At 42.6% G+C, this 27,518-nt stretch overlaps 1 protein-coding gene across 2 annotated transcripts; it reads right to left on the reverse strand.

Moving 5' to 3' along the window:
* Window positions 1–366: 366 nt before the first annotated feature.
* Window positions 367–9,028, reverse strand: PDP1 (pyruvate dehydrogenase phosphatase catalytic subunit 1). Of its 2 annotated transcripts, XM_053930030.1 has the most exons (3): window positions 8,884–9,013; window positions 8,023–8,057; window positions 367–4,651 (listed from the first exon to the last, which is right to left on the reverse strand). In XM_053930030.1, the coding sequence occupies exons 2-3, from the start codon at window positions 8,051–8,053 to the stop codon at window positions 2,994–2,996; spliced, it is 1,689 nt and encodes a 562-aa protein (XP_053786005.1). In that variant the 5' UTR covers window positions 8,054–8,057; window positions 8,884–9,013; the 3' UTR covers window positions 367–2,993. The 2 variants fall into 2 exon arrangements, with proteins under 2 accessions (XP_053786005.1, XP_053786006.1); XM_053930031.1 differs by lacking the exon at window positions 8,023–8,057 and having other exon boundaries at window positions 8,884–9,028.
* Between the last annotated feature and the right edge of the window lie 18,490 nt (window positions 9,029–27,518).

The following is a 27,518-nucleotide window of genomic DNA, read 5'->3' on the forward strand; positions in this document are numbered from 1 at the left end:
AAATGATACACTTAAAATCTGTGCATTTTATTAAATGAAAATTATACCTGTTTTTAAGATTCTATCTATTGGATTTTAAAATTAAGTATAATGTACCACTACAGAGAGAATCTAATGAATCTTACTATCGTTAAAAACCAACACATACAGACAACTGAATGGTTACCAGAAAGAAATGGGGTTGGGGCGAGGGCAAAGTGGTTAAAGGGGGTCAAATACATGGTAAGAGAAGAAAAACTAAGACTTTGAGTGGTAAGCATGCAATAGTACACAGATGTCAAGTTAAAATTTTGTATGCGAAAATTATATAATATTATTAACTAATGTTACCCCAATGAATTTAATTTAAAAAACCAACACAGGCCATTCAGAAAGCAGATATGAAATTTTAATTCACTGTGGGTATTTCTCTGACCATTCTCTGTATTATAAACTTTTCTTATGTCTTCACACAGATACATTTTTTTATAAGACAGTTTTTCTATCAAGTACTGAGTACACCACCACCATTCCATTTAACTAGTTAAGGGCGTATTATAAATATCATGAGACATTGGTTAAATATAAATACAGAAGTCAATACATATGTTAGAAAGTTTAAATAATAAAAAAAAATTAAGAAAGGCTAAACAATGAAAGGTTACATGTCTTCTTTAATTCTACATATGACATCACAATGACAACAAATAAAATTTCAAGTGCTTTCAGATGATAGTACATTCAGATTTCTAACATCCAATTACTTTCATTTCAACAATTTGCACTCCACACTGCATTGTCATTCTGGAGCAGACCAGCTTTTGGCCCACAGACCAAGTCGCTCGTGTAGTGAGAATTTCTGTGTTGATCATGGCCACAGGGAACTAGATTTGTATTTATTGCACTATACAGAGATGAAACTTTTAGGTATAACACGGAACTCTTCAGGGTGGTGTTCAAGAGAAATTCAAATGGTAGCCTGAAGAGGGGTTTTAATTGCTACTGCAGTCTGTATTTCATTTTAAAAAGTCCCTGTCAAAACATTTAGAAAAAAATATGTAGTATTTTTCCCCCCTTGAAAATGCTCCCTAGAAGGAACGTTCAAAGCTGATGGGAAAAACAACAAAAAAACCCTACAAACAAAAAACTAGGGGGGAAAGACCTCAAAAAACAAACATATGATGTTCTGAGCTGCAATCTTCCTAAGTCTGTTTTTCAACTGGAAAAGTTTTGCAATCAGTTCTATGGTGTTTTAGTGTCCAGTCCATAGGGAGTTCTTGAATATCTAGTTCACATTCCACAGAAATCTGAAAGGACTATTAAACACCCCTCAACTAATTACACAAGGGAAAGCTGATCATGTTTTGTATTAAAATCTCTATGAACAAACATAGTTAATAGTCTTTCTTTTAACAGTGTTGCTAGAATAAGTAATGAAAATAGATGCACAGCTGTACACAGATCACCATTAAACACAAGAACAAAATGCCATTTGATGCAAATCAAGTAAGATCCCCAAAAGCCAATTTGAATGTTCATTTTCATTTACTTTGATATGGCATTAGAAGAGACTGCATATAATTATGGAGACTGCTGCAAATAACACTGGATGCTACTTAGTGATCTATTAAGCACCAGGCATGCAAAATAACCTTTTAAAATTTCTCACATGTATAGCTCAACATTCCTATTTATAAGCTACATTATGTTGACAGCATTTAGTAATTATTAAACCAAGTATTTTAACTGACCTATGTCTAAGTGGTGAAAAACAAAAACTTCCTCCCTTGTCTCAATATCCAAAGGTAAGGCTTACTTACTCCCCAAATTGGTATTTAAAATTATTTTGTTACCCTTAAAATTCCAAGTGATGAAATTCCTTATCACTGTGGGATTAGAAGTAGGATGTACCAGCAGCAGTCTACCACCCACACACTTAGATGCCAAGCCTTCAGGAATTACATAAGAATGACGTGCTGGTGGCTAGAGAGGACACGAGTTAAACATATCCGTCTTTTTATTCTAGATCTTTTTATTTCAAACTAAATAAAGCTTTTCATTAATACAAACTAAGAACATTCTTTTTTATTTAACATCAATGTAAGAGTACATAAAACTAAAAACCTTTATTGTCTTCAAGTGTGTGGCAAAATAGAATGTTTCAATGACATTAAGTAATCGGGTAAAGAAGGGAGTAGTTCGTTTTTCCATTTCAAAAGCATTCCAGATAATTACAAACACAAATTCAAATTGCTTGGTTCTTTGTCATTTATGGCTTAAAGTACTGCATTTGAAAACCTCAGGATAAAACAAATTTGTATGAATAATGCATAGATTGTATACCTAGGAAATCATGCAATAAATATTCTCACGTCAAAATGAGCCTGCAAGTGTAAACTGTAATGTTTCTTTTACTGAGAAAATACGCCCAGGAAGATCCTTGCTTTTGACCTACTCAAGAACCTACTTGCCAAGTCCTGATTTTCTCAGACTGATACAAGAAGTCAATGTCACATGACATCTGCAATAAGGAACAGAATTGCCCTCAAGTGCAGGCACTATGAGGTCTGACCCAGGAGAACACTCTCATTATCCTACCACCCTACTGCCAAATCAATTGGATTCTTGACTAGCTGGAAGATCAAATGGGTAAATGCTTAGAATGGCCCACTGGAAATGTTTATTATTTTAGTATCTTTAAAAATTCTATCTGTCTTGCCCTGGCCAGTGTGACTTGGTTGGAATGTTGTCCCATTGACCAAAAGGTTGCAGGTTTGATTCCTGGTCCGGGTACATACCCAGGTTGCGGATTTGATCCCTGGTCAGGGCTCAAACAAGGCAACCGATAGATGTTTCTCTCTCACCCCTCTCCCCTTCCTCTATCTCTAAAAGCAATGAAAAAAATGTCCTTCAGTGAGGATAAAAAAAAGTAATAAAAAAAAATAAATTAAAAAAAAATCTATCTGTTCTTTAAATCTATTTTACTTGAGAATCGCCAGGGTAAGATTCATCCACTATTCCTGGTTTTGATATGCCCCTACAACATGAGAATTAAACTGAACTACAATGATTGTAATGTCATCTCTGTACATCCGAGCAAGCTCTTCAGGAAGACTCAGCATTTTGGAGAGGCGCTCGTGATCAACACTCCCAAACTCGTTGTTGCCCACAGCATGGCGAATAAGATGGGTTGCGGCATTCTGATCCTCAAACACTGAGGACATCTTAGCTCTCCTTTCTGTTAACAGGCTATGCATCTGTCCCAGAGTCACCTTGTAGCCACCAACAGCTATTGGCTGTTGGTGGTGCATGCCCGTTAGATACTCACCCACAATCCGAACCACATCCTGCCTATGCATTGTCTCCCACAACCCATCAGTTGCCAACACTAGAAACTTATCCTGTGGCCTTAATCGGTGGTAGGTGACCTCTGGCTCAGCAGTGAGATAAGGAGGTGTATAATAATTAGGAGGGATAAACTTGGTATACTCATTGTCATTCAACTGGTCTGGGCCAGATTCTATCACTCTCTTCTGAAGGTCAATGCTCCATTTGAACTTTACATCTCCAAAAGCCCTAAAAGGCATCAGCAAGCCAAGCAGCCGATCTTGTTTCACCACACTCTTGGCCTCATTTTTTGGATGTTCCAATTTCAGCCGTTCCACTTCCCTTTCATTCTGAGCATTGTGGTCATTAGAGAGAGTGACTGCTGACCAAGAGCCGTCCTCTTCCTGCACACCCAGCATGGCTCTGCTATCGCCAGTATTGGCCACATGAAGGTCGACACCATCAACATGGGCCACACAAGCGGTGGCACCAGAAAATGCGACACGAAGCACCAGGTAGTTGAGGAAAGAATTGGGATCACCAACCTGAGCCTCCAAGGAGATGTCGTTATCAAGCCTCTTGAAAGCATTAATTAAAGCCTCCTTAACATCAATATCAGCTGACTCCCCAGTGTTGAGGTCTATAAGCTCTTGCCAGTAAGTCCTCAAGCTGTTGAAGTACAATTTGGATGCTTCCTTACTGAAGTAATCATTGGGGTGTTTGTGCCATTGGAGAATGGGTAGCAGTGCCCGACCACTCTCCACTGCATTTTCAATCTCTAGCAAAGTCTCATGGGGTAACAAAGAGACAGCAATATAATAAAAGAGTCTTTCACTGACTGCCTGGGAACAAGCACAGCCTGCATGGCCATCAAAAACCCCCAAAAGCATCCCTCTAGTCTGCAAGCAGGTTGCTGCACTTCTCCGGTCCTCGATGGGTGCATTTGCAGGTAGCTGATTACTATCAAATCCAAGGACAGAACTGACATTTTTGCCATCAAATTCTGGCACTTTGAAACTGTATTCATTAGCTTTCAGGATGCTGTTGACTTGTGGAGGCGTGAGGTAAAATTTCTGTGGTGTAGAAACATATCTCCTTCCTTGGGTGTATTGCCACCAGTTCTCCTTTGGCCTGGAAAAGGTAGCATACGCTGGATGGGGTGTATACCTCAGGCGACTCTGAGAACTGTACGGGGATGAGCAGCAGAGGTGTTTGTGGTGGCAGTAACACGCAGTGCCATAGAGTCTGCTCAGTTCACAGTTACGAATCATAGGAAAAAACAGTTGAGTTGGTGCTGGCATGGCATCAGAGAATAGTGGCAGGCTGGAACTTCGGACCGGGATTCCTACAATGCAAATCACACAGGTACACACGAAGAAAAAGTTATACTTCAGATTACTTAATCTATCTTTGCCTTTATAGCAAATATTTAGCAGGTGACTCTACTTACTAAGCCCTGTGCTAGGAGGCACTCTATTTTATACCCACACTATGTACTATTGCTACAGGGTATATTCTGCTGAGCACTTCCCAATCCTTTATGGACCCAGGATTGAACAGTAGTCCAGCCTTTCTTTTCTGTTCTCATTATTTCTTTGTGTAGCACAAACTGTGCACAGTGTATAATAGATTTAGCTAGGGAGAGATGAGAAGATGAGTGTTACATAACATTATACAGTGGCAGTCTACCTGGCCAATCACCCTTCTCCCTCTATATTCTTAAAAAAGGCCTTGGATCTCTCATGTTGCTACGGGATTTTTCCCATTTATGAACATCCTATTTCTAGACCTGTGGTCAATTGGCAGCATTTAATTATACATGGCTATGACTAAGAAAGTGTTAGGGTGCATCCCCAACAAGAGTATATTCATACACTGAAGTTAGACACATATGCTACTGTATTAATATAATGTTCATTGTAACATACACAAAAATTATACATAATGAGTAAAGACAAATGTCAGTATTACCTTCCCACACCCCAGTGAACAGTCTTGCAAACAACATTTCCTAGACCACTGCACCAATTTGGTGAGCTTAGGGACTTAGTCCTTCCACCAACTTGCCAGATTCATCCTGCAAAAGCTGGCTCACCTCCTTGGGCCTGGCTATCCTAAGACGTAATTGAACATACCAGAACAGATTCTAACTAAGGATCACTTTGTAAGTAAGTGTTGAAGGGAGGCTTTAAAATCAAATGCACGTTTCATTTATTCATTGTTTAATTTTACTGGGTCCTTCATGATAAAAAAAAGTTTAAGATAATTTATGCAAGAAAAATATCTTTCTTCCTCAATATTTCCCCTGAATTCTTAAGGTACTGCCTCAAGTATTCATTTGGTCTATAAAGAACTAGAGTTTACAAATGCTTTAAATAAGGAAATAAACAAAAAAAAATAAGGAAATAAAACCAACTTAATCTTAGTATCAGCCATTCCTTCCAAAGGTTAAACCCATTAAGAAGAAAAAAAGAATTACGAATATCACAGAGTGTTAACTATACATTACATTTTGTTTTTTGTGTTACTCCCTCTTTTGAGGAGTAATTAGAGAAAAAGTGGTAAGTGGGTTATGGGGGAGCAGAGAAAAACAAGCACTGAATAATAACTGATCCTTATTTGCTTCTGAAATAGGCACCATATAAGCCAGTCATACAGAACCCCTTTTGGGAGTGACAGTATCATTTTAACTGCACTCTTTAAGTAGGGATTTGTTTGCAAAGTTAAAGACAAGCTTAAGTAATAGAAGGTAATGATTAGAATTTTGGAAATAAGATCAATAACTAAATAAGCATTCTGAAATGCAATAATAAGAAAACAGAAATGCCACAAGAAGAGTAATCTATCAACACTAACCACTTAAATAATAGTACTTCAGACTGAATACCTGAAAGTCATCCAAAGGTTAAGTATACATGATTGAGCCAGGAGATGTGCTCAAATGTTGGGCCACATGACACTGGTTTCCAGACAAATGCTATCTCGTTAGGTTTGCATGCAGAAAGAACATTAACTCATACCATGCTCTGTATAAAGATTTTCTATTATTAAAAATGTAAACAGATGCCAATCGTAATGAAAAGAGAGTTTCTCCGTAACTTTACGTAAGTTTGTATTTGTGCTTACTTTAAAACTTAAGAATCCCACTGGAAAAAAAATGGGTATTTCTGATGGAATGTAGATTGAATCAAAGTACTGTGTATCTGTCTGTTTTTGGAAAAAGGAGTGTGATAGATAGGTAACAGGATTTCATTATAAAGGATGGAGTAAAAGTAGGAGAACAGTTGTTCATATGGGAAATAATACGATAATTAGTAATAAACTCTGAAAAAACTCTGTGTTTCAGGTACTCAATGTAAATCTACTTTTGTCCTACTCTGTATGATATCTAATCAAGGAATAAGAAGTCCAACAAACCTGCACTTTCCTAATGTTGCTTTGTTTTGAAAAAATGTATGATTTTTTAGTTGATTGCACAATGAATGAAATATTATTGCAAAAGAACTGAGTCATGCAGCAAATGCTTGGACTAATCCAGTACATTCACACCGCAAGCAAAGGAAAGCTCAAATAACATACTGCATTTTTCTTCAAAGCAAAGGTTCTCAAGATTGAAAACAAAAAAGCAGAGGTAAATTTCATCAACTGTATCTTTCACTTATTCATTTTAGCATATGGACTGAGACTGCATCCCAATCCACCAACTCCCAGCACGCCTTCAAAAGACGCATTCTTAAAAAAAAAAATTCTTAGGGAAGTTGAAATTCATGAAAACACTGCTCTGTAATTAATAAGCAACCTGTCATCACTAGTACAAGTGATATATTCTCTCCACCAGACCAGACACCCTTAGAAGTCAAAGAACTTCAAATGTTTTCAGAAACCGTAAGTCAGCAAACACTGAGTATCTTTCTAAATATTAGGTGACTCGACAACAACAAAAGCCCCATAAAAACAACTTTTGTTGAACTAGTTAAATAAATAAAATGGAAAGCTCTTGATAAGCCAAGATTAGCAACAAGGTAGTTATTGGTAAACAGGAGCAGTGTCGAATTTTCAAATTATTTCTGACTATGTTTTCACTGAAAAGTTCCTATCCTATGATCCAGACTGAGCCACATTATATGCAGCATCGTCTTTGACTGATTTTGCCAGTGACTAATAAGAAAAGATGCGCTGCAACCAGAAACTGGAAAGAGACCCATTCTTACTGATGTGCTCAGCACAGCCTGTGCCAAGAAATGACTCCACTTCAATAATCCCACCAAACAAATCAATTAGAAAATGCTGTCATTGCGCCAACTCTGGAGCTCTTCCGCTTTGCAAGGCTTTTAAGTGAAAAAAAAAAAAGCTATACTAGTTATTAAATGTGTCGGAAACTCAGTTTATGTAATCCGAATGCATTAAACATCCTGCATAAAGACTGCGATTTTTCAGCATTTTCTGGAACTGCCTAGCCATTTCACAGCTCCCGTTACTGTTATCACTCCAAGAATGAAGAAACCAGTTTCCTTCAGAAGACACAAAGCCCCAAGCCAGCACTTGTTTGGTTATTTCCTTTTGTCTGTACCTGGAAACAGCAGTCACCAAAGCATCAAAGCTATCCGGTCCAGGAAACCTTTGTCCTCTCTTCTATCTACCTCGCCCCTTAATTCCACACACGGAATCAGTCGCCATCCTTCCTGGGTACCCAACGCAGGTAAAGTGAATACCTACCAATTCGTCTGGGCCCGGGACACACACACATTCTCCTGTCATCACAACACGGAGCCGACAACATCCACAACCCGCGCGGACAGCAGCAGCGACAGCAGCACCGGCCCATTGAAAGCAAGGCAGAGATGCATATTAGAGGAGGCGGTGGCGGGGGAGGAGGAAGCCGGGCGGGGAGGGGGGGGAGGGGCGAGGTCTGGTTCTAGCCTGGTGAAAGGGGCTGGGCTGGGAGGGGGCGGAAGAGGACGGATGGAGAAAGGGGTGGGGACAAGAAGGAAACCAAATAAACCAACCCACCCCGCGGGAAAAGCAGAGCCACAGCCCAAGGCGGCCGGGGCCCAGATGTGAGCAGAGGCGCGCTTCGGTACCACCCCCTTCATCTAGTCCGGGCGCGGAGCCCACGGGCGCGTTGTATCCTCCGCCCGCTGCCCGCCCGGCTCCACGCGGCCACAGCTTCGGTCCAGACCAGTGGCAGCCTGCGGCGGGCTTTCCGTAGAGTCACCCTGTACCCCGTGGTGTGTAAGAGGAGACCCTCGGGCACAGACGACGCAACGCCCGCGAGCACCTCCCCGGAGCTCACCCTTCCGCGGGTCCCCACAGCGTCCCAGTACCGAGAGCGGCCACGCGCGGCCACCCCCATCCCGAATCCGTGGCGCCCCCCAGCGCCGCCACGCCGGCCCGCTCGCCGCTCCACCACCCCGCGCGCACCTGGCGCCCCGAGGCCTGTCCCTCCCCGACCCCGGCCGCCCGTCCTCCCACCCCACGCTTGTGCCGCCGCGCCCCACACCCGCAGCACCCCCTTCACAACAAGGCGGGTGGAGGGTTCAGACAGAGTGGCGTGGGGCCGGGCTAGGGAATACGAACCGGGCACGGCAGGAGAGCCGCTTCTTCCCGAGAAGACGGCCGCGGCGGCAGCACCACCCGACGCTCCTTCCACTCGGGCGGATGCAACTCTCCCCGGCGCGGCTCCTCGCCCCCGGCAGGCCCACTCCGCGCCCCCGCCCCTGCACGGCCGGCCGCCGCCCCGCCCCGCCCGCCCGCGCGTTCCAGCCGCCGCTTCCCATCTCGCGATTGGCTGCGCAGCGGCGAGTGGGCGGGGCGGCGGCGAGCGGGCCGCGGCGGGTGGGCGAAACAGCGACGCGCGCCCAGCCAGCCGTGTGACGTAATGGGGGTCAGACAAGCTTTTCCATTCGGCACTGGCTGCCCATTGGTTCTACCGGCCCGGCTCACGTGACCGCGCCCGCGCTGCGGTGGAAGGTGGGGCGGTGCCAGGCAGGGGGACGGCGACCTGCGGGGCTGGGCATCGGTGAACGTGTGGGTGGTGGTGACAAGGTTGGCGGAGGGCCGGGAAGAGAAGAAGTACTTGGGCCGGTCCCAGCATCCCCACGCGCGTGGGCCCCAGGGGAGCGACCGCTCCCCGTCGGGCAGGCTTCCGCGAATCCCTCTCACCTCGGCGGGGGACCAGCAGTAGGTATGGCCGGCCTGGCGGCCGAGCTTCCCATGCGCCTTGCTGGTGGGCTCAGGCTTCTTGGGATAAGTAGGGTCCAGGGACGGCTCCCTGCTTAATAGGGACCTAAAATCCTTGTTGCCTCATCCTGGAATATACACACAACACCCTGAGAGTGTCTGTTGCCTTGTTCATTTGATACTTTGCAGATTTTAGGAGCATTAATTCGGATGTTTTCTGGACACCTCTCAAGGGCCCAGGGAGAGGAAACCGGTCTAAACTAAAGCTTTAGGAAGTTCTGTGAAGGAATTCTTTCCCCTGTAGGGTTGGTGCGTGCTCTGGTTCTCTGAGTGGCTTTGAAAGCAGTATTGTGTCTTTTGCCTTGAATGGTTACAAGGAAGAGGGTAGAATCAGTCTGCACAAGTGGGAAGAATACTCGACTTGGAGTCCAGAGGACCTTCAAGTCGTTTTCGCTTTATGAGACTCAGTTTCTGCTTCTGTTAGGTTAGGTTTGGGGTGGCATTGGCATTCTCAAATAGAGGGAAGACATGTCAAGGGCTTCGTCACTTGCCTCCTTCCACACATATCCCCTCTTTAAGGGTAGTGCGTTCTGAAAGCTTCCTTGGAGATACCAGGTAGATCATTGCACTTATCCTCCCTAGTGTTAAAACTGTTAACTAAGCGTATGTGTTTACTAGCCAACAAAGTCCACAAAGCGATGTGGACTGGATATAAAAACTCATGTTAACAGTATTGTGGAGTTTTATTTTTATTAATCTTGAATCATGTGGTTTTTATGTAACCAAGGAAGGACTCGATCTATGGAAAACAGGGCCAGGAACTGGTTCTTTGTAACCCGCCCGGGTCTTTCCAGCTGCCTGCTGTTTTCTCTAAATAAATTAGAGCAAAGCCTTTTTGCCTATCCCTAGGCTGCCCATGAACTCTTGTGGCAGCTCTATGTGGCTTTTGTCCTGGCCTCACTTCACCCCTTTCTTTCTACTTTCTAAAGGAGCTTCCCATAAATTTGAAGTATTCCTCATTGTCCTTTTTCCTACTGATTATTTGATTAATGTATCAGGTTTTCTCTTGTCTCATAGAAGCAGTATTGTGTGGTATAGTGTATTAGAACATAGTTGGAGCCAGACTGCCAGGCTTCCAATCCCACTTCTGCAGTTTCCTGTTTGGGGTCTTGGGCAACATCTTTCTGGCTCAGTTCTCTCATATGGAAGATAGGAATCAAAGTAGTCATAAAAAGTAAAAATAAAGATATCATTGAGTTGATGTAAATGTGTATCATACTAAGAAAACTCAAAGCAGCAGTAGTAAGAGCTATGTAAGTAGGGCTCGTATCAATATTATAGACATGCGTCCAGGTCAGTATGTCTGTTTTACATTAAGGACTCGTAGAGAGTAGGAGACCCAGACCCCCAAGTGCACGATGTTCTACAGTTCGATTACACATCAGTTGATGTTATTAATAGGCTGGAGAGTCTTACGTAAAGAGTGTCACTAGCCCTTAGCCCCTACTCTGCAGACATGAAGACCAGTTAGGTGAAGCTAAGGATGCGTTTTTATTTTAAGTTTCTGCTTGAAACTCAGAAGTGAGATTTATACTAGGTGTGTCTGTTGTCTGTAAACATTTTCCTAATGATTGTGAAAGTAGAGTACTGAGACTCCAGAATGTCATCCCTTGGCATGGTGAGAGTGGTCCCAGACACTGCTGTCCCCATGGATTCCAAAATCCACAGATGCTCAAGCCCCGTATATAAAATGGCATTCAACAAGGTGTACAGTCAGACCTCTACATCCACAGATTCCCAGCTGCAGATCGAAAGAAACTGTTTTCCATCCACAGCTCGTTGAATCTGTGAATACAAAACCCATGGATATGGGAGGACTGATTGTGCATCCAAGTTAATAACCTCTTCAAAGTTTATGTCATCTTGGTAGCATATGCCTTATTTGACACCAACATTGCCATTATTCAGAGCACTTTTAAAATTACCTTTTCAAATTGTTTTTAGATCTGCATAGGAAACTCCATCTTGTTTCCCTGTAACCCGAACCTTGGTTTTTATACCAAAATAGTATTGATTTCCCCATCTTGTGATTCTTAGTTCTGAATGACCTGGCTGTTTCTGAAAATGACACCCAATCTCAAATAACTGGTATTTGCCACCACTAAATATAGTCAAAAGAATTTGTCATGAGTATCGAAGGTAATGCCAGGGTATTTCTGGAATCAGAATAAAGGTTCCCCAAAGTAATAGCTTTAAAATACTCATTTAGAGGTGTCAGTTTTTTCTTCTGCTGCAAACTTGTATGGTTTCGTATATGTATGTTATTTAAAAAGTCCCAGTCCTGCAGAAGAAGTAACTGTACCACTGGGGGTGGAGGGCATGATTCCTTAGCATCTCAGCTTGGTCTCCCCTCTGGCCTGGCTTTCTTCCTGTCTCATGGAGCTCTGTTTGGTCACTCAGTAGGTTTGCTTTAAAGGTGCTGTTTGTCATCAACACATGGCCTTCTGGCCAGGGCTATGGGAGATCCTTGAGTTTGGTGCTCTGACCCCACAGACTGTTTTAGCCACCAGAACACCTGTTCACATCTGTTGACACTTGGAAGGTGTACGAAGGTAGCACTGAAACAACCCAGGATTGTTGTAGAGAAGGGCAGGCAAGAAGAGAGGAAGGGGCTTCAAAAATAGTGTGGTACAGAGAAAACAGTGTGTAAAAGCACCAATTTTGTCCACACGCATGCTTTTTGTTACATCAAAAATGCAAAGACAGTTCCTGTTTGAGATCCTTAACACTTGATCATTTTCTTGCCCTGGAATAAACCTGGAAATGAGCAAGTGCTTAACCAGTTTGGCCTGGTGCTCTTGTGGGCGAGTGATAAAACCCTTGGGGTTATTGGAGGTTAGCTACGGCAACATGGAGATGGCCCAGCAGAGTCTCAGGGATGCCAGCCAGGAAGCTTAAAAAAGACCTGTACATGGGTTTAAGGTGCTGTTGGTCTGCTGGTTAATGACTTAACTGTCACCTTTGCCATAATGAGCAATTAGAGGGAAAAGAGGCTGGCTTACCACAGTCCTCTTTAGCTCCTACTTCCCTAAGGGTCTTGGATAGGAAATCAACAAGTAATTTCAGAGTACATCAGCGATAGGTACCTGTTTTATTACCACCCCAGTGTTGAGAGTTGCTTCTTTGAAACTTGTTATTTAGAGCTATGCCCTGAGAATGGCAAATCATCTGTAGGAAAGAAACCACAGGCACTCTGGCTCATCTGTTGTGGGCCAGACGCTGTAATAAGCACTTTCACATTTAATATTTTAAAAGCATTCTGGCCTCATCAGAATTCATAAGACAATAGTATGTTCAAGGGGAAAAAAATAAAGCTTTATTCTGTCAAGAAATAAGGGACAAGTCTTCTGGCCTGCAGGCCGGACATTTCTGAGCACTCATTTAACACGACAACGGATGAAAAATAAGGACTGCAGCAGGTCTCTGGACCCGCAAAGGGTGAATAATTCAAAAATCTCTGGTAGCGGGCATATCTTTGAATGCTGAGGATACGTGTATGGGGTGGGGGAGGCAGTGGTGGTATTGCCTAGCCATAGCACAGTCTGGCGAGATTAATTTTTCTTTCAGTGTAGTTCTGTAGACTTCCCCAGAATGCAAAGGGTAAAAGGTGAAAGAAGGACTGAAAGAGAACTGAGACGTTGAGGTGGGTCTGGAACACTCTTTACAATAATTGCCAGGTCATGGGCACCTCTGAATCAGGTTATACCAATCTGCAGACTGTAGCAGGAACCCCTATGCAATGACTCAAAAATAGCTGCTGGTGTGACACGTCTTAAAAACTAAAATTCTTTGCTTACCTGTACACTTCAACTACTAGAGTATAGTTTCTCAAGAGCACAGACCTTGTTTCTTATGCACTGATTAGAAACCCATAGCCTGGCATATAATGAAAACTAGCCACCCCTGTTCTAAATGCATTGCCTTAGTATATCCTCATAATACTCGTGGTAGGTGCTACATCCATTTCACAGGAGAGGAAACTGATGAGGGTAATGTGCCTCAGGATGATACAAGTGGGAAGCAGAAGAACCATTTACCACAGCATTCTGAGATGCTGTGTTATAGTGACTGCTAATTCCACCTATAACACAAGAGGTGCCCAATAAGGAATGAACAAATTCATTTCAAATGAAAAAGGGGCCATGATGCCACAGGTGAGTGCTTTGGGGGTAATTAAGGAACTAAAGAAAGTTTTTTCACATTTTCATTATGGGTTTGATGGCAAACTGCATCCTTGGAATTGCAGAATTTCCACCTATGCTTATTGTGTCTGTGGCCAGCAATAAACTTTTCACTGCTCATTGTATCACTACTGAATGACCACTCTTGTCAGAGTGCTGCATGGTTTCATCGGTCATTGTGTTTAATTGTTTTAAATCCTCATCCGAGGATATATTCATGGAGAGAGAGGAAGGAGAGAGAGAGAGAGAAACAGCGATGTGAGAGAGAAGCATCTCTCAGTTGCCTCTCACATTTGCCCCCACCAGGGATTGGATCATCCGTCTAGGTGTGCGCCCTGACTGGGGATTGAACCTTCAACCTTCCTGTGCACAAACAGCGATGCAGCCAGCTGAGCCAACGGCCAGGGCTGGCTGGTTATGTTTTTTCAGGAAAACCAATTGTGGCTATAAAAGCTTATTTTCCTTAGAAACCAGAGTATCTGTAGGTGAATACCTAGTGTAGTCAATTTATATCCTAGTAATATACTTTCGTTGATTCTATGGTATGGAACAACTTAATCTGTATAACAGTTATGTTCAGTTTAAAATATTTTTAAGAGTATCAGTAAGAGAGTAAAGTTCAAGGACAGAAAGAAGACAGAGAAGTAAAAGACAAATGTTAGTAATAGCTCTTGAATTATGTGTCCAGTTTCTGCTAGGAAAAATGGGATCTTGAAGTCTAATCAGAATAGCAGATTACTCAGGCACAATATGTCGGTTGTGATTTTTATCCATAATTAAGGCATCATAGTTTTTTGAAATGGATATAACTTGGAATCAGAGAGACCCAAGTTCAGGTAATCTTTTCAGATTTACCCAATAGCTTCAACTTTCTAAAAATCAAAGGTGTGTTTTAAGGATTAATGATAATTAAATGAAAATATCAAACGATGGCTAGCAAATAGTACCAAGTGGTAGCACTTAAATGAGTCTCATGGCTGCTGTAACAACACAAATTTAGTGGCTCCAAACAGCATACATATCTTACAGTTCGAGAGGTCAGAAGTCTGACATGAGTCGAAGTGGGCTAAATTCATGATGTTGGCAAAGCCGCATCCCCTTCCGGAGACTATAGGGGAGAATCTGTTTTCTCCTTTTCGAACACGAGAAGCTGCCTGCATTCCTCACTCATGGCTCCTTTCTCCCTGTTCAAACCTGGCAGTGTAGCAGGTCACTCTCTGACTCTGATCTCTTCTGCCTTCCTTTCTAAAGGACCCTTGTGATCGAACTCAGCAACCCTAATCCACCAGTAACTAGCATATTCACAGGCTCTGGGAATTAAGATGTGTACATCTTTTAGGGAGCGGCATCTGCATACCACAGCACTTTTCCCCCTTAAAACTGGCTCATTCATTCAAATACTCATTAAAGGAAAACATGAATAATAAAAGTACCCCAAGAAACCTGTTTAGATAAAGAGCTTAGATATAAAATTTTAAAAAAAATTAATGGACAAAAGGGTACACTTCGAGTACCCAGCTTGGGTGATAAGGGAGGCTGTGCTACTGGGCCCTATAGGACACTTATTACATCAGGCCACACTACCAAGACAGGGAGTCATAGCAGCTCTACATAATACACAGAAACAAACACAGGGAGGCTGCCAAAATGAGGAGACAAAGAAACATGGCCCAAATGAAAGAACAGAACAAAACTCCAGAAAAAGAACTAAACAAAATGAAGATAAGCTCTATATCAGGTGCAAGTTCAAAACCCTGGTTATAAGGATGCTCAAGGAACTTAGTGAGGACCTCAAGAGCATAAAAAAAGATCTACTGAGAAACAAAGGATACACTGATTGAAATAAGTAAATTTACAGGGAAACAACAGTAGAGTGGATGAAGCCAAGAATCGAATGATTTGGAACATAAAGCAAAAAAAAAAACCAATCAGAACAAGAAGAAAAAAAATTAATGGACAATTCAAGACAGTGTGCAACAAGCCCCAGTATGAGCCACTCAAATTTGTACAACAGGCTTCTGGAGAACAGAGTATTAAGGTGTGTGAGAGAGAGAATCACTGGGAATTATGACTGCCTATAAGAAGTAAGGTACTCAGAGTCCCCCATTCTTTCCCTGAAAGGTACATGGAGGTAGTAGCCTCCCTCCACTCTGCCTTGGAGAATCCCCACCAAACTGAAGGCTAGAGCCAGGGGAGGGCAGCCAGCAGGGTGAAGAGCCTAGAATAGACATACGAGAATTTTAGGGATATTCATGTTGTAGTCTTCAAATAATGACAACCATATGAGAAGAAAGCTAAATTTATCTTTGAAAACTCTGGAATTTGAAACACTAGAATAAATATGTAGAAGTTAGATTTAAACTCAATATAAGTTTATGTGGTCATAGATTCCTGAAAATGGAATGTGCTCCCCCTTTAGGTAGTGAGTGTCCTGTTACTGGAGGTATTCAAACAGAATCTAGACGACAAATGTCAAAAAGGTACCCCTAAAACCCTTTGTTCATGTCTTGAACATTGAACTTAGATTGTAATCCTTTGCATTCTAGTCTCCCTGTGTAAACCAGACCTCTTTCTGGGCTGAACTTATCACACTTATTTTTACTTGTCTCAGGAAGTACCTGATAAATATTGGATGAGTGAATGGACAATGAATGGGTGAGGCTGAGGACTGAACAGAGTGGCCTTTTAGAGGCCCTCTGACTCTGAGACTTCCAATGCTCTGAGCTAGGGGTTGAACTCCGGTTAAAGAATGGAATTGTAACCCAGAGGGGCGGAGGTGGAGTGGTGCATTCTAGGTCTCACAGTGTGGCAAGGCCCGGAGAGGAGCGGGAACGGGTCTGAGTGCAGGAGCTGTGTTGGGTGAAGAACCGGATTAAGAGGTGGGACAAAAGGCTGGGTTTTGATTTCCTACAGTCTAGGTCCAGGTTGACACTTGATTAAATCATATGAAAGGAAAGAAAAAGTGCTCTGCTGACCGTATGCATCAGGCTAGACTGAGAGTGACTGGGACCTTGCTGTGGACTGAACAGCTGTACCTCCTGAATTCATATGTTGAAGCGTAACCCCCAATGTGATGGTATTAGGAAGTGGGGCATTTGGGGTGATTAGGTTTAGATGAGGTCTTGAGGATCCAGCCCCACCTGATGGGGTTACTGCTCTGTAAGAAGAGACACCAGGAAACCTGTTCCCCCTCCGCACCCCGTGGGAAGACATACAAGAGGAGGGGGCTGTCTGCAAGCCAGGAAAGTGCACCCTCACCAGAGAACAGAAGCAGCCAACACCTTGCTCTTGGACTTCACGGCCTCCGAAACTGAGAAGTAAATGTTGGTAGTTTCTTTAAGCCATCCAGTCTGTGGTATTGTGTTATGGCAGCCCAAACTAAGACAGGGCTGTTACCTAAATCTGGGAGTAAAGAGTTAAAATGTAGAGCTAGACAATGGCAGGAAGAGTGTAAAGGAGGGAACAAAGGGAGGAGACAGTAATGAAAATGCTAGGACTTGGTGGCTAAGTAAATAAGAAAGGGTAGAAAGGCAGAGGTATTAAAGAGGCTCAAAGCCCTGCGTGGGTGACCGTGAGAATGGACATTGATGTCTGCCAAGGTTCTTACTGAGGTAGAAGGCATATGGGAAAATAATTGGAATATCCAGCATTTTCCAAAACTGTTGCCATTAAGTTTGTGGCTGAAAATGGGCTGTTTTTAGTATTTATGAGGATGGAAAGTCCAGAGCAGTAGCGTATGAAAGGCAAGTGTTTTTTAGAGGTGAGCTGTAGCACTTGTAAAACTTCGCCCCGAATGGTGGTATTAACAGCGGTCCTGCTGCAGGAAAGCCGTCAGGAGCCTGTGAGATCCAAGACGCTGGGTGCATCTGTGTATGTGAGGCCTCAGCGTGTCCTCCGCGGGGTGTCTGTTTTAGGGCAGTGCCCAAGGAGATGCTCGTCCATGTTAGTACTAAGGAAAATATATGTCTTCTAAGTAGTTGAATTTTCTTTTTTTAATTTTTAGACTCTGAACTGAATCAATACCTGTCTGTGTGGGGAGGTGGTGGGGGATGAGGTTGGAGGAGTTAGATCGTGGCCCAGTTATATAAGATTGTGTAATATGTTATTTTTTTTAGCCTCCCATGTCTTTTTTTATATCCCTCACCCCTGTTTCTCTAGCCTCCCACCTCTTTTAATTTTTGCTCTCCTGTATTTTCCACACCCCTGAAATTAGTCATACATTCATTTGGGAACAAAGGAGAATGGTATAAATACATTAGCCCCCACTTTATAGCTGAGGAGGCAGAAGCTCAATTTTTCCAGCTTAGCCAAGATCACAGTGGGTGTGTTGTCTGCTGATGGGTAACAAATCACCCCCCAAATTAGCAACTTAAAACAACGGACATTTGTCTCCTCACTGGGTTTCTGAGGGTCAGGAATCTGGGAGCAGCGTGGCAGAACATTTCAGCTCCTTGCCTGGTGAGCCTCTCTGTCGGGCTTCTCACAATGCAGCAGCTGCCTTCCTGCAGGACAAGTGATCTGAGAGAGACACTGAGATGGAAGGCACAATGTCTTTTATGCCTTAATCTCCGAAGTGACATGCAGTCACTTCTGTATTAGTCTGATGGTCACACAAACCAGCCCTGGTGAAATTTGGGAGGGAACTCCACTAGGGTGTGAATTCCAGGGATGGATCATTGGGGGCCATCTTGGGGCTGCCAACCACGATGAGTCAATGTAGATGAGCCTGCAAGATGATGCTTTTACAAAAGCGTTGAATTCCAGTGTGTTCAAATTTGGCCCCCTGGACTGTTTATTCCTTTCATCGTGAAGACCAGGAGGAGAGAGAGCGCCAGCAAGCAGTGGTGGTCTAGAGACGGAAGTTTTCAGTCTGTTCCTCTGATTCTGCTTGTGATTGCCAGTGCTGTCTGCCACAATTTCATCCACAAAGCTTTCTGTAGCCTCGTAACTGCTCAGTCACTGCTCAAGGCAAATAAAACTCGATCCTTAAGATAACACTGACTTTTGGATAATCTCATAAGTTTAACTTTTGGCTACCGCTAAGGAGTTGAAATAATGGCTAACATAACACTATGTATGCTTACATTCTCTGAATTTGGTAGTGCAAGAAACCATTATAATTTTAATTTCCTTCCACTTTTTATGTTCTTCATGGGAGATATATGTTTAGAAAGGATAAAAGTTTTTGTTAATTCTGCCTCTCATAAGATGATTTCGTTCCTCATTTGTCAATGTAATGAGAAAATCCATAAGGATATTTTTATGGAACATATTTTTACTGCATTGCTGAACTGTAGCCAGATTTTGTCAAGAAAATAAATTAAGACATATTGTTTTCCTGGATTCAGGGAACTGCCAGCTAGTGTTCAGTCTTTAGGTCACAGATCCGTGGCTCGCCAATAAACCGCCTGGATAAATGAACTCAGAGGACCTCATTTCCCACTAGCTATTTCCCTGCTTTTGATGATTCTCTGCTCTGCATCTGAAAATTCCATTTTCTTTTGAAGTGTGTATAAATCTATGTCACACTCAAGGTTTAAACACAACTCGGCTAAAAAATAATTTCGTAGCTGAGATGGTTTTTCAGAACAATGGTATTGACTAATTACCTCAACTTAAGTTTAAATTTGCAAGTCATTGCTGTGTGCCAGTGGTATTAGAATGTTCTTATAACTTTATTTACATCTCTGGGGTCTCCCTTCAGGGTCTAATGTGGTATGACAGTTTACAAATAAGATCAACAACTTCATCTAGAGAAAGAACTTTCTCTTTCTATTTGACTTATGTACAGGCTAATCAATATTTTTACAATGCTTACTGTGTTCTAGGCTTTGTGCTATGTTCTGTCAATGGATGAAAGGCTAAGACAAACTTAGCTTTTAAGAACTTGTGGTCTAGCTGCTAGATAAACATTAACAGGAATAGTTACCAAACCACGTGATATAACATAAGTATTCACAAAATACTTGAGGAGAAAGATGGAGAGATTTAATTCTTCCTAGTGGTCAACAGAAGAGATATGCTAATGTCTAGAATTTTCATTGTCTGTGGCATGCGGGGGGTGTGGCGGGGGGAGGCAGTGATTTTTTTCTGTGACTAAACTGAATTCCGTAAGCTACCTTTATAATTTAAAACAATTCTCTAGCCTGAAATTTTGTACTTACATGCTTTTTCTGTTACATTGCCCTTTACTTTATAAAGTCATAATGATAATATGCATTCATATTTGTTTTTTTAATTGCAGAATAAAACTTGTCAACCTCATAGCAGTCTGCGTTTTCTTGCTTTCATTCATTTGTGGGTCCTTGAAATCTAAAAGGTTAGGAGCCCTTGTTATAGATCAGTGGTTTTCAACTGGTGCGTCACAAGAATGTTTAAAACATGCAAAGCTGACTATTTAGTCAGGGGCACTGACCTCTTTTCCCTTAGATTGTCAAATTAAAAAATAACAGTCAAAATATATTTTTTGGTGTGCCACAGAATTTCAGTAATTTGTGTGTGCCATGAGATGAAAAAGGTTGAAAGTCACGGGTGCGGGTGGCTACATTTGAACTGGGTTGGAGGAGAGATGCTCCTGCATAAAGAAGTTCCTGCTATTGCGTGCCTGAAGTTTACCCATGTTGACTTTAAGGGGAAATTACAACTGGTTTTGAGTATTTTTCTTGCCTGTGTCTGGGGGGGTGTGTATGTAGAGGAGCGGGGGTGGGGAGCAGGTAAGAGTAAACCCGTGCCCACAGTGGTACAGAATTTGAACTGTAGCTTTGGAAAGCTGCCGTTGCCAATGTGAGTACTGGTTTTAGTAGGATCGTTCCCCATAAAATCTCACGAAGTTTAGATATTAAGCTTGATGAATATAAACCTACTTCTTTCTAAGTGTTAGGTTAAAAAATAAGAACCTTTGTATCTCCAGGCCTTTTTTCCCATTTTCTGCAAGGGGATGGGAGAAAGAGCTGTCAGATCTGTGGGTCTAAGCAGGGCAGCGATGATCGAATCCCTGACGTGGCCAGGCTGAAAACTGGCTGGGCGGAGGGCCCCTGCCTCATTTCACTTACATTAGCAAAGCTTTTCATCTGCTTGCAAATAGATGTCCCTGAGGAATTAAGCTGTATCCATGAATTGAGAGATGTTTCACCTTTGAAGAGGGATTGAAGAGATGATAAAAGAACTGAATAATATCAATAGGTGTTTAACAAGAGGATAGGGATTCTGCTATCTGAACTCTGGGGCCGTGTGTGGTGTATCTGCCCTGAGTTCCTCCTAGCATAAGCACTTTGAGAAATGATGAAAGATTTCCTTGCACACTTGCCAGATGACACTTGTAACAGGCTCTCCATCTCCTGTGCTTGGAAGCTCTCCCTGTGTACGGTAACGCGAGAGGGCTCTGGGGTCAGATGTGCTCCCTTCAAACCTTCGCTTGACACCTTACTACTGTCAAGTCACAACCTTGCTAAGCCTCGTTTTCTCCTCTTTACAACGGGAATAATAGTCCTTAACTTTGCAGGGCTGTTGTAAACAAAGTAATAAGCATGCAGCAAGCACAAGCTGCTACTATTCTCATTTTAATTTTTGTTATTGCTATTTCCTTCTGGGAAGGGAGCCTCTCTCCTGCCCCTTCTCTCTTCCTTTACTGTGCGCTGTCTACCCTCTTTGAATCAAGAGAACATGCGTACTGGTCTCTTCGTTCAGCTTCCTTGAAACTAAGGCATCTGTGCGTGGACAAAAAACAGTGTTAATAGGGCAGATCATTTACTTTGGTTAACTCATGTATTTAAGCAAATTAACAAAATTTTATATCAAAATATTTACAAATTCATGTGGAGAAAAATGTTAAGTATTTAAGAAGCAAATTATACATTCTATTAACAATCCACAACAGACTTTCTTTTCCCCATGACCTTCAGCGACTCAGCGGTGAGGATATTGGAAGGAGATAAAACACTAGTAATGATGGGACAATGGAATATTACACATCCTTTCTGGTTCCTGTTTCGCAAAACAATATGTGACCTCTAGGGGTAGGGCCGTGACACGGTCTGGCGCACAGAGGTGTGCCTTGAAGCCCGTCTTCCAAAATGACGAGCCAAGCTGTTCGAGACTGAGACAGAGAAGCAACAGAGGCCCCTCTATTCACACTCTCCTGAGCAACAAGGTTTGTAATTAAAAGGGGGTGGAGAGGCCACAAGGTTAAATCTCTGTTTTAGACATGTTGAATTGACCTAACCTTGAAGAGCACTATTTTGAGTCATTAATTCATCCGACCAATCATTTTTGGACACCTACTGTGTGCCAGACACTGCTCTGAACACTGGAGATCAAACAGGACCAAGCCCCTGCTCTCACGGAACTCACAGTCCAGTGGGGAAATGACACAGAAAACACCTACAGTCATTCGAGGTTGAGTCACCCCTTTCGTGGCACAGGAGCACCCTGAGGATGGGCTTAGTGGCTTATGTACCTTAATTACCATGCTTAACATTCACTCAGACTTAGGTTTGTGTTTTCGTGGCAGCATACTAATTTTAAAAGTAGTAACTTCCAATTAAAGCTGTGAGTGGTTTTGACCTGTCAAAAATGATTGTCATAGCTTTACAGATCTATTTTTGCCCTGCTGTCTCAAGTTTATGTCCTTTGTGGTAGCCAACAAGGAAAATACCACCTTGACACGGTGTAATAGTACATGCAAGCTCCGAGTTATCTATGATACTTGAACTACCTGTGATTCTGATGAGAGCAGCAAACCTTTGATTATAGCTAATGTAATTTTGTGATTTAGACATTGGGGTTACCTAGCTAGGGTTTTACTCTTTTGGTATATCTAACTTTTCTTGGTATGCCTTCTTAAGTTTCGTTATAAATTTTAATGAGTCAAAACCTTGGCTGAGGCCAAAACCTGGATAATGTGTATGTGCTGGAAAAGTCATGAGAATGACCTTCAGATTTCTGTAGGCTGGTGGTTTGTGAAGGAGGGGGGTTAGGTTTAACCTTAACCCCTCCTCCACCTCTACTCTTGTAAAAAAAAAAAAGAAAAACATGCAGTAAATTAAGCAGGGCACATTAGGTGTTACATTTCATCTACGAAGTGATATCTAATACCAAGTCAACATTTGCTTTTAACTCTGGATGCACTGTACTAATTAATTAAGAACAAGTTTTCTTTCAACTATCTCACGCAGATTATTCATTCATTACAAGAAAAAGAGTACCTTTTGGTGGAGATACCTGCGGATAACTACGATCACCAATGTGATTTCATGTTCTTACACTAATTGAAAAGTAGTAACTTCCAGTTAGGTTGGTTTCTTGACACGATCTATGATTATTGACTGCATGCCCTCCTGATGAGATGCAATGGGAAGTACACAGCATCACCTCGGTAATATTCTTACCAAAGAATGTGCAACCAGAATCTAATCATGAGAAAAAACAGACAAACCTAGATTGTGGGACATTCTGTTAGGCAATTGGCTGGACTCTTCAAAAATATTAATGGTGTGAAAGACAAAAAGAAAAAAAAGATGCATGAATGCTCTGAATTGAAAAGAGATTAAGGAGATGTGGCTGCTGAGTGATAGGGCACTAAATCCAAAAATGAAGAAGAGTAGAGGGGGAGGGAGAAAAAGAAGAAAGAAAATATAAATGATATTTAGGTACAAACGAGAAATGTGAATATAATCTTTTTATTAGATAATCCTTTTGTATTGGTATTAAGTTCCTTAAATCTGATTGTTATGAAGTAGAATGTCTTTTTTCTTAGGAGACACATGCTGAAATTTTTAGGTGTGAAATGTCATGAGGTCTGCAACTGTCCAATGGTTCAAAGGTAACGGGTATGTATGAGAAAGGGAAGGGGAACACTTGCATCAGTAGAAGGAAGGCATTTCTGTTGGCACAGATAATATAATGATGTTTATTCTAAAGAATGTTTTTAATTTTTAGCCTGGTGGACATCAGTATGGTAGGCATAATATCTGCTTTCTTGTTCCTGCAAACAGTTCTTTCAGACACAATGTTGCTTAGGTTATCTTGCCCTGTTTTAAACATTCCAAAGTTTTGAGACATAAGACATGCAAGGAAGTTCCTCTGGCAGGACAGCTCCAGCTCTGTTTTAGAGTAGCTCCATTTACTATTTTTTGCAAAAACAAAAGATGTAGAAAACACATGCACACAATTGCGTTGCCACACCTCACAGGAATAAACTGGACAATGGATGAAACTTTGTGATGGGGCTCCCGAGTGAGTGTTTTGTTCTGGTGCATCCTCTGCCGTCACCAGCCATGTGACTGTGGGCAATCTGCCTAAACTCTCTGTATTCATTTGCTAGGCTTCCCATAACAAACTGTGTGACTTAAAAGAACAGACATGTATTGCCTCACAGTTCTGAATGCCGAAATTCAGGTGTCGTTGGCTGGCCACGTTCCCTCTGAAATCTGTAGGGGAGAAGAATCCTGCCTTCCTCTTCCTTGCTTCTGGTGCTTTGCCAGCGGCCATTGGAGATCCCTGGCTCATGCCTGGAGCAGTTCCATGTCTTCCTTGGTCTTTCCCTAGTGTTCTCCCTCCCATGTCTGTCCCAGTGTGTCTTCCCCTCTAGTGAGGACAGCAGTTATATGGGACTGGGGCCCACCCCCACCACCTCATTTTAAGCTTGATTACACCTGCAAAGACCCTATTACATAAGATTTCACTCATAGGTACTAGGGGTTAAGGCTTTGACATATCTCTTCGGGGGAGGAATCCAACCCATAACACTCTCCATCCTCATCTCTCCAACCCCCAAACAAGAATGGGGGATACAGTGGAGCTGAGGAACCAAGAGGACGTCTGAGGCCCCTTCTGCTCTGAGAGTCTGAGGCTCAGCATGTCCATAAGCGAACTCAGGAGAGTCTTGGTAAGGAGGAAGTTGCAGGTCATTCCAAAACAGAAAGAATACGGCCTTTGGAAAACATGACTCATGTACGTTCTTGGCGTAGCAGGCTGTTGTATTTGCTCATCATAGTTACTCTCTTTGTCCTTATTTTTATTTGTCTGGATGATTGTTGGTCAAAAGTTTTAGAAACTATTACCCATAAAATTGCATAAAATAAGATGCTAGCATTTTTTTATTTTAGTGTGCTATCACAGGTGATTTCAGAAGATGGATAGGCCACCAGCTGGAGCAGATTAATGAGGAAGATCAAGACTCTTCTCTGTCTTTGTCCTTTAGGCTAAAAAAAGGGTAAGAAAAGAAGAAAGGGTGTTCTGTAATGAATAAGGGCAGCTGCACTTTCAAACCATTCTGCCCCTCCTGCTGGGTCAGCTCTGGGTTCCTGGAGGAGGAGACCCTTTGAGGCCTTGGCGGGGGAGAGGAGGCAGGGAGCAGCATAAATGGAGATGAGAACTGTACACACTCTTTCCTGATGTCCTCATGCTTCAAACAGAAAACTGTGTCAAAGTCATGAAAACTGAACAGCACGTTGAAAGAGGACTTGTTCCCAGAATCCCAGGCCCACAGCCCTCAGTGCAACATGTGCACAAAGATGCATCTGCCTCCCTCCCGCATCTCCCTCCGTGTGACCTGAGGTGGACACCAGGTCTGTAAACCAGGACAGGCTGGTGGCCCATCTGGGAAATCTCTGACTTGTGGGCAGGCGACAAAAACTTCAGCAAAATGAAATCTCCAAAATTAAATAGTGCCGTTTTTTCCTGACTTTCAGAAATTACTTAAATAATTAGTAATTTAATTGTGCTGTCATTGTGAAAGCCTGCTTAGTCACTTGCTGCCAAAGACACTGAGAATTCACACTGTGTTTCTATTATTCTTGTCTTTCCCCGATGTTCATTCATCAGTAGGGATCATGAGTTCATCAACATTTCCATTAATGCCTCTTATTTTCAAGGCCTGCGTCTTAATTGCTGAAAATTGTCCTGTACAGGATGGAAGCCTAGATGTGATTTCCTTTAGTGTTATAGCAGCTGTATTCTTTTACGGCTCTCTGTGACTTTGCAAGTGATTTCAGTATCTTTTCATTTAAAAAAGTAGTTCATACATAAGTCTCAACTCTTTTTTTTTTTTTAATTGACTTGAGAGAGAGAGGAGTAAGGAAGAGAGAGAGACATCAATTTGTTCTATTTATTTATGCACTCCTTGGTTGATTCTTGTAAGTAAGTGCCCTGACTGGGGATCAAACCCACAACCTTGGCACATCAGGATGATGCTCTAACCAACTGAGTCACTTGGCCAGGGTCAAATCTCAACTCTTTAAAAAAAAAAGAAAAAAAATACATATAACTCTTTTCCAAGGATGCAGTGTGAATCATGTGAAGTCACCGTTTACAAACAGTACACAATTCAAGAAAGGTACCACCTCGGCAGCCACAGAACAAGGTGCAGCCAGCAGGTAATGAGATCGACGTGGTGACAGTCAGTCATAGTTCTTTATGGCCACGCATCGTGCACCTCTGAGGTTTACAATATAAAACAAAGTGGAAGGGAAACAAATATAAATTATATGTATTGCACTTGGTATAGACATTGGGATCTACTCACCAAATCATAGAATTTCAGTATGTGAAGAAGACCTTAGATGTCAGATGTGGATACTCACCAATTCCACCTGCCCTCTTCCATCCTTCTAATAATGTATCAGTTATTTACTTATTTATATTTTGCTGCATAGCAAACAACCCCAAAACTTAGTGACTTAAAAAAAGCAATCATTGAGTACTCAAAACTCTGGGTATTGACATTTTGAACTAAGCTCAGCAAGGTGGTCCTTCTGCTGGTGTGCTTGGGCCCACTCATGCGGCTACAGTCAACTGGCAGTCCAGTCGGAAGCTGATTGAACGTAGATGGCCTCACTCACATGTCTGTGGTGAGCTATGGTGCAGCGGTAGAGCTATACCACATGTCTGCAGCATCCAGCAGGCAACCCCAGGCTTTTCGCTGACCATCGAGTTCCAGATGCAGCAAAAGAGAGAAGACCCCATTGCACAAATGTTTCTCAAGCCTGCTTGTGTCTTATTTGCTAATGTGTCACTGGCCAAAGCAAACCACATGGCCAACCTCACATGCATGGAGGTGAAGAGATAAGATTCCATCTGTCGGAAAGAACAGCAACCTAAATGGAAATATGCATCCATTTGTTTTTATTGGAAATGAGGGTCCCACCCTGATAGCTTCAGCTGGGATCCCCCTAGTATTCAGTGTTGCCTGAAAATAGACAGGGGGATAGTTATGGGCCTATGTGCATAAAGGACCGAAAAGCCTCCTAAGGGAAGGGAGAATTCATCCTAAGGGAAGAGAGATTGAGAGCCACAGGATTGTTCAAGGATACCGAGTTAGTAACAGGGGTGGGTGTACCCCAACACAGCTCTTGTCTGTCCCTCACCTGGTCCCCGCCCTGCACCCGTGGTCAGTACCCAAGACCTGAGAAGAGGTTGCAGTGAAGAGAACAGAACAGGTGCCAGGGAAGTGTCTAGGGAAGACATGGGGATGTAGAGGGTGATGGAAACATTCTTCATTTTGGTCCCCTCTGGTAGGGAGGGGAGCGGGTGGGCTGCACCCAGTCTACTTCTAACTAGCATTGATGTGGGAGAGGAAATCAGCCTCGGGCAGACATCCAGGCCTTTGACACCTGCTTTGATGGCATGTCCAAGAGGAACTCGCAGCCCCAGCAGGTCCAGGCAGGAGAAAAGTTTCATTTTCATGCACACACAAGACATTCTCTCAGGGCTCCCGGATGAACTGAAGGACACTGAGGGAACTGGCCTTCCCACAAAGCGAACAAGTCTAGAGCCAGAGAAACATTTCTGGGT

This window comes from Desmodus rotundus, chromosome 8 (assembly GCF_022682495.2).
Source record: "Desmodus rotundus isolate HL8 chromosome 8, HLdesRot8A.1, whole genome shotgun sequence".
Lineage (NCBI taxonomy): Eukaryota > Metazoa > Chordata > Mammalia > Chiroptera > Phyllostomidae > Desmodus > Desmodus rotundus.

What these genes read in the sequence shown, in the direction of transcription:
- PDP1 (XM_053930030.1), bottom strand. Translation starts at nt 8,053, where the DNA reads ATGTGTGTGTGTCCCGGGCCCAGACGAATTG. An exon ending in TCCCGGGCCCAGACGAATTG is followed by an intron (nt 4,652 to 8,022) that starts GTAGGTATTCAC and finishes TTTGCATTGTAG; the next exon opens with GAATCCCGGTCCGAAGTTCC.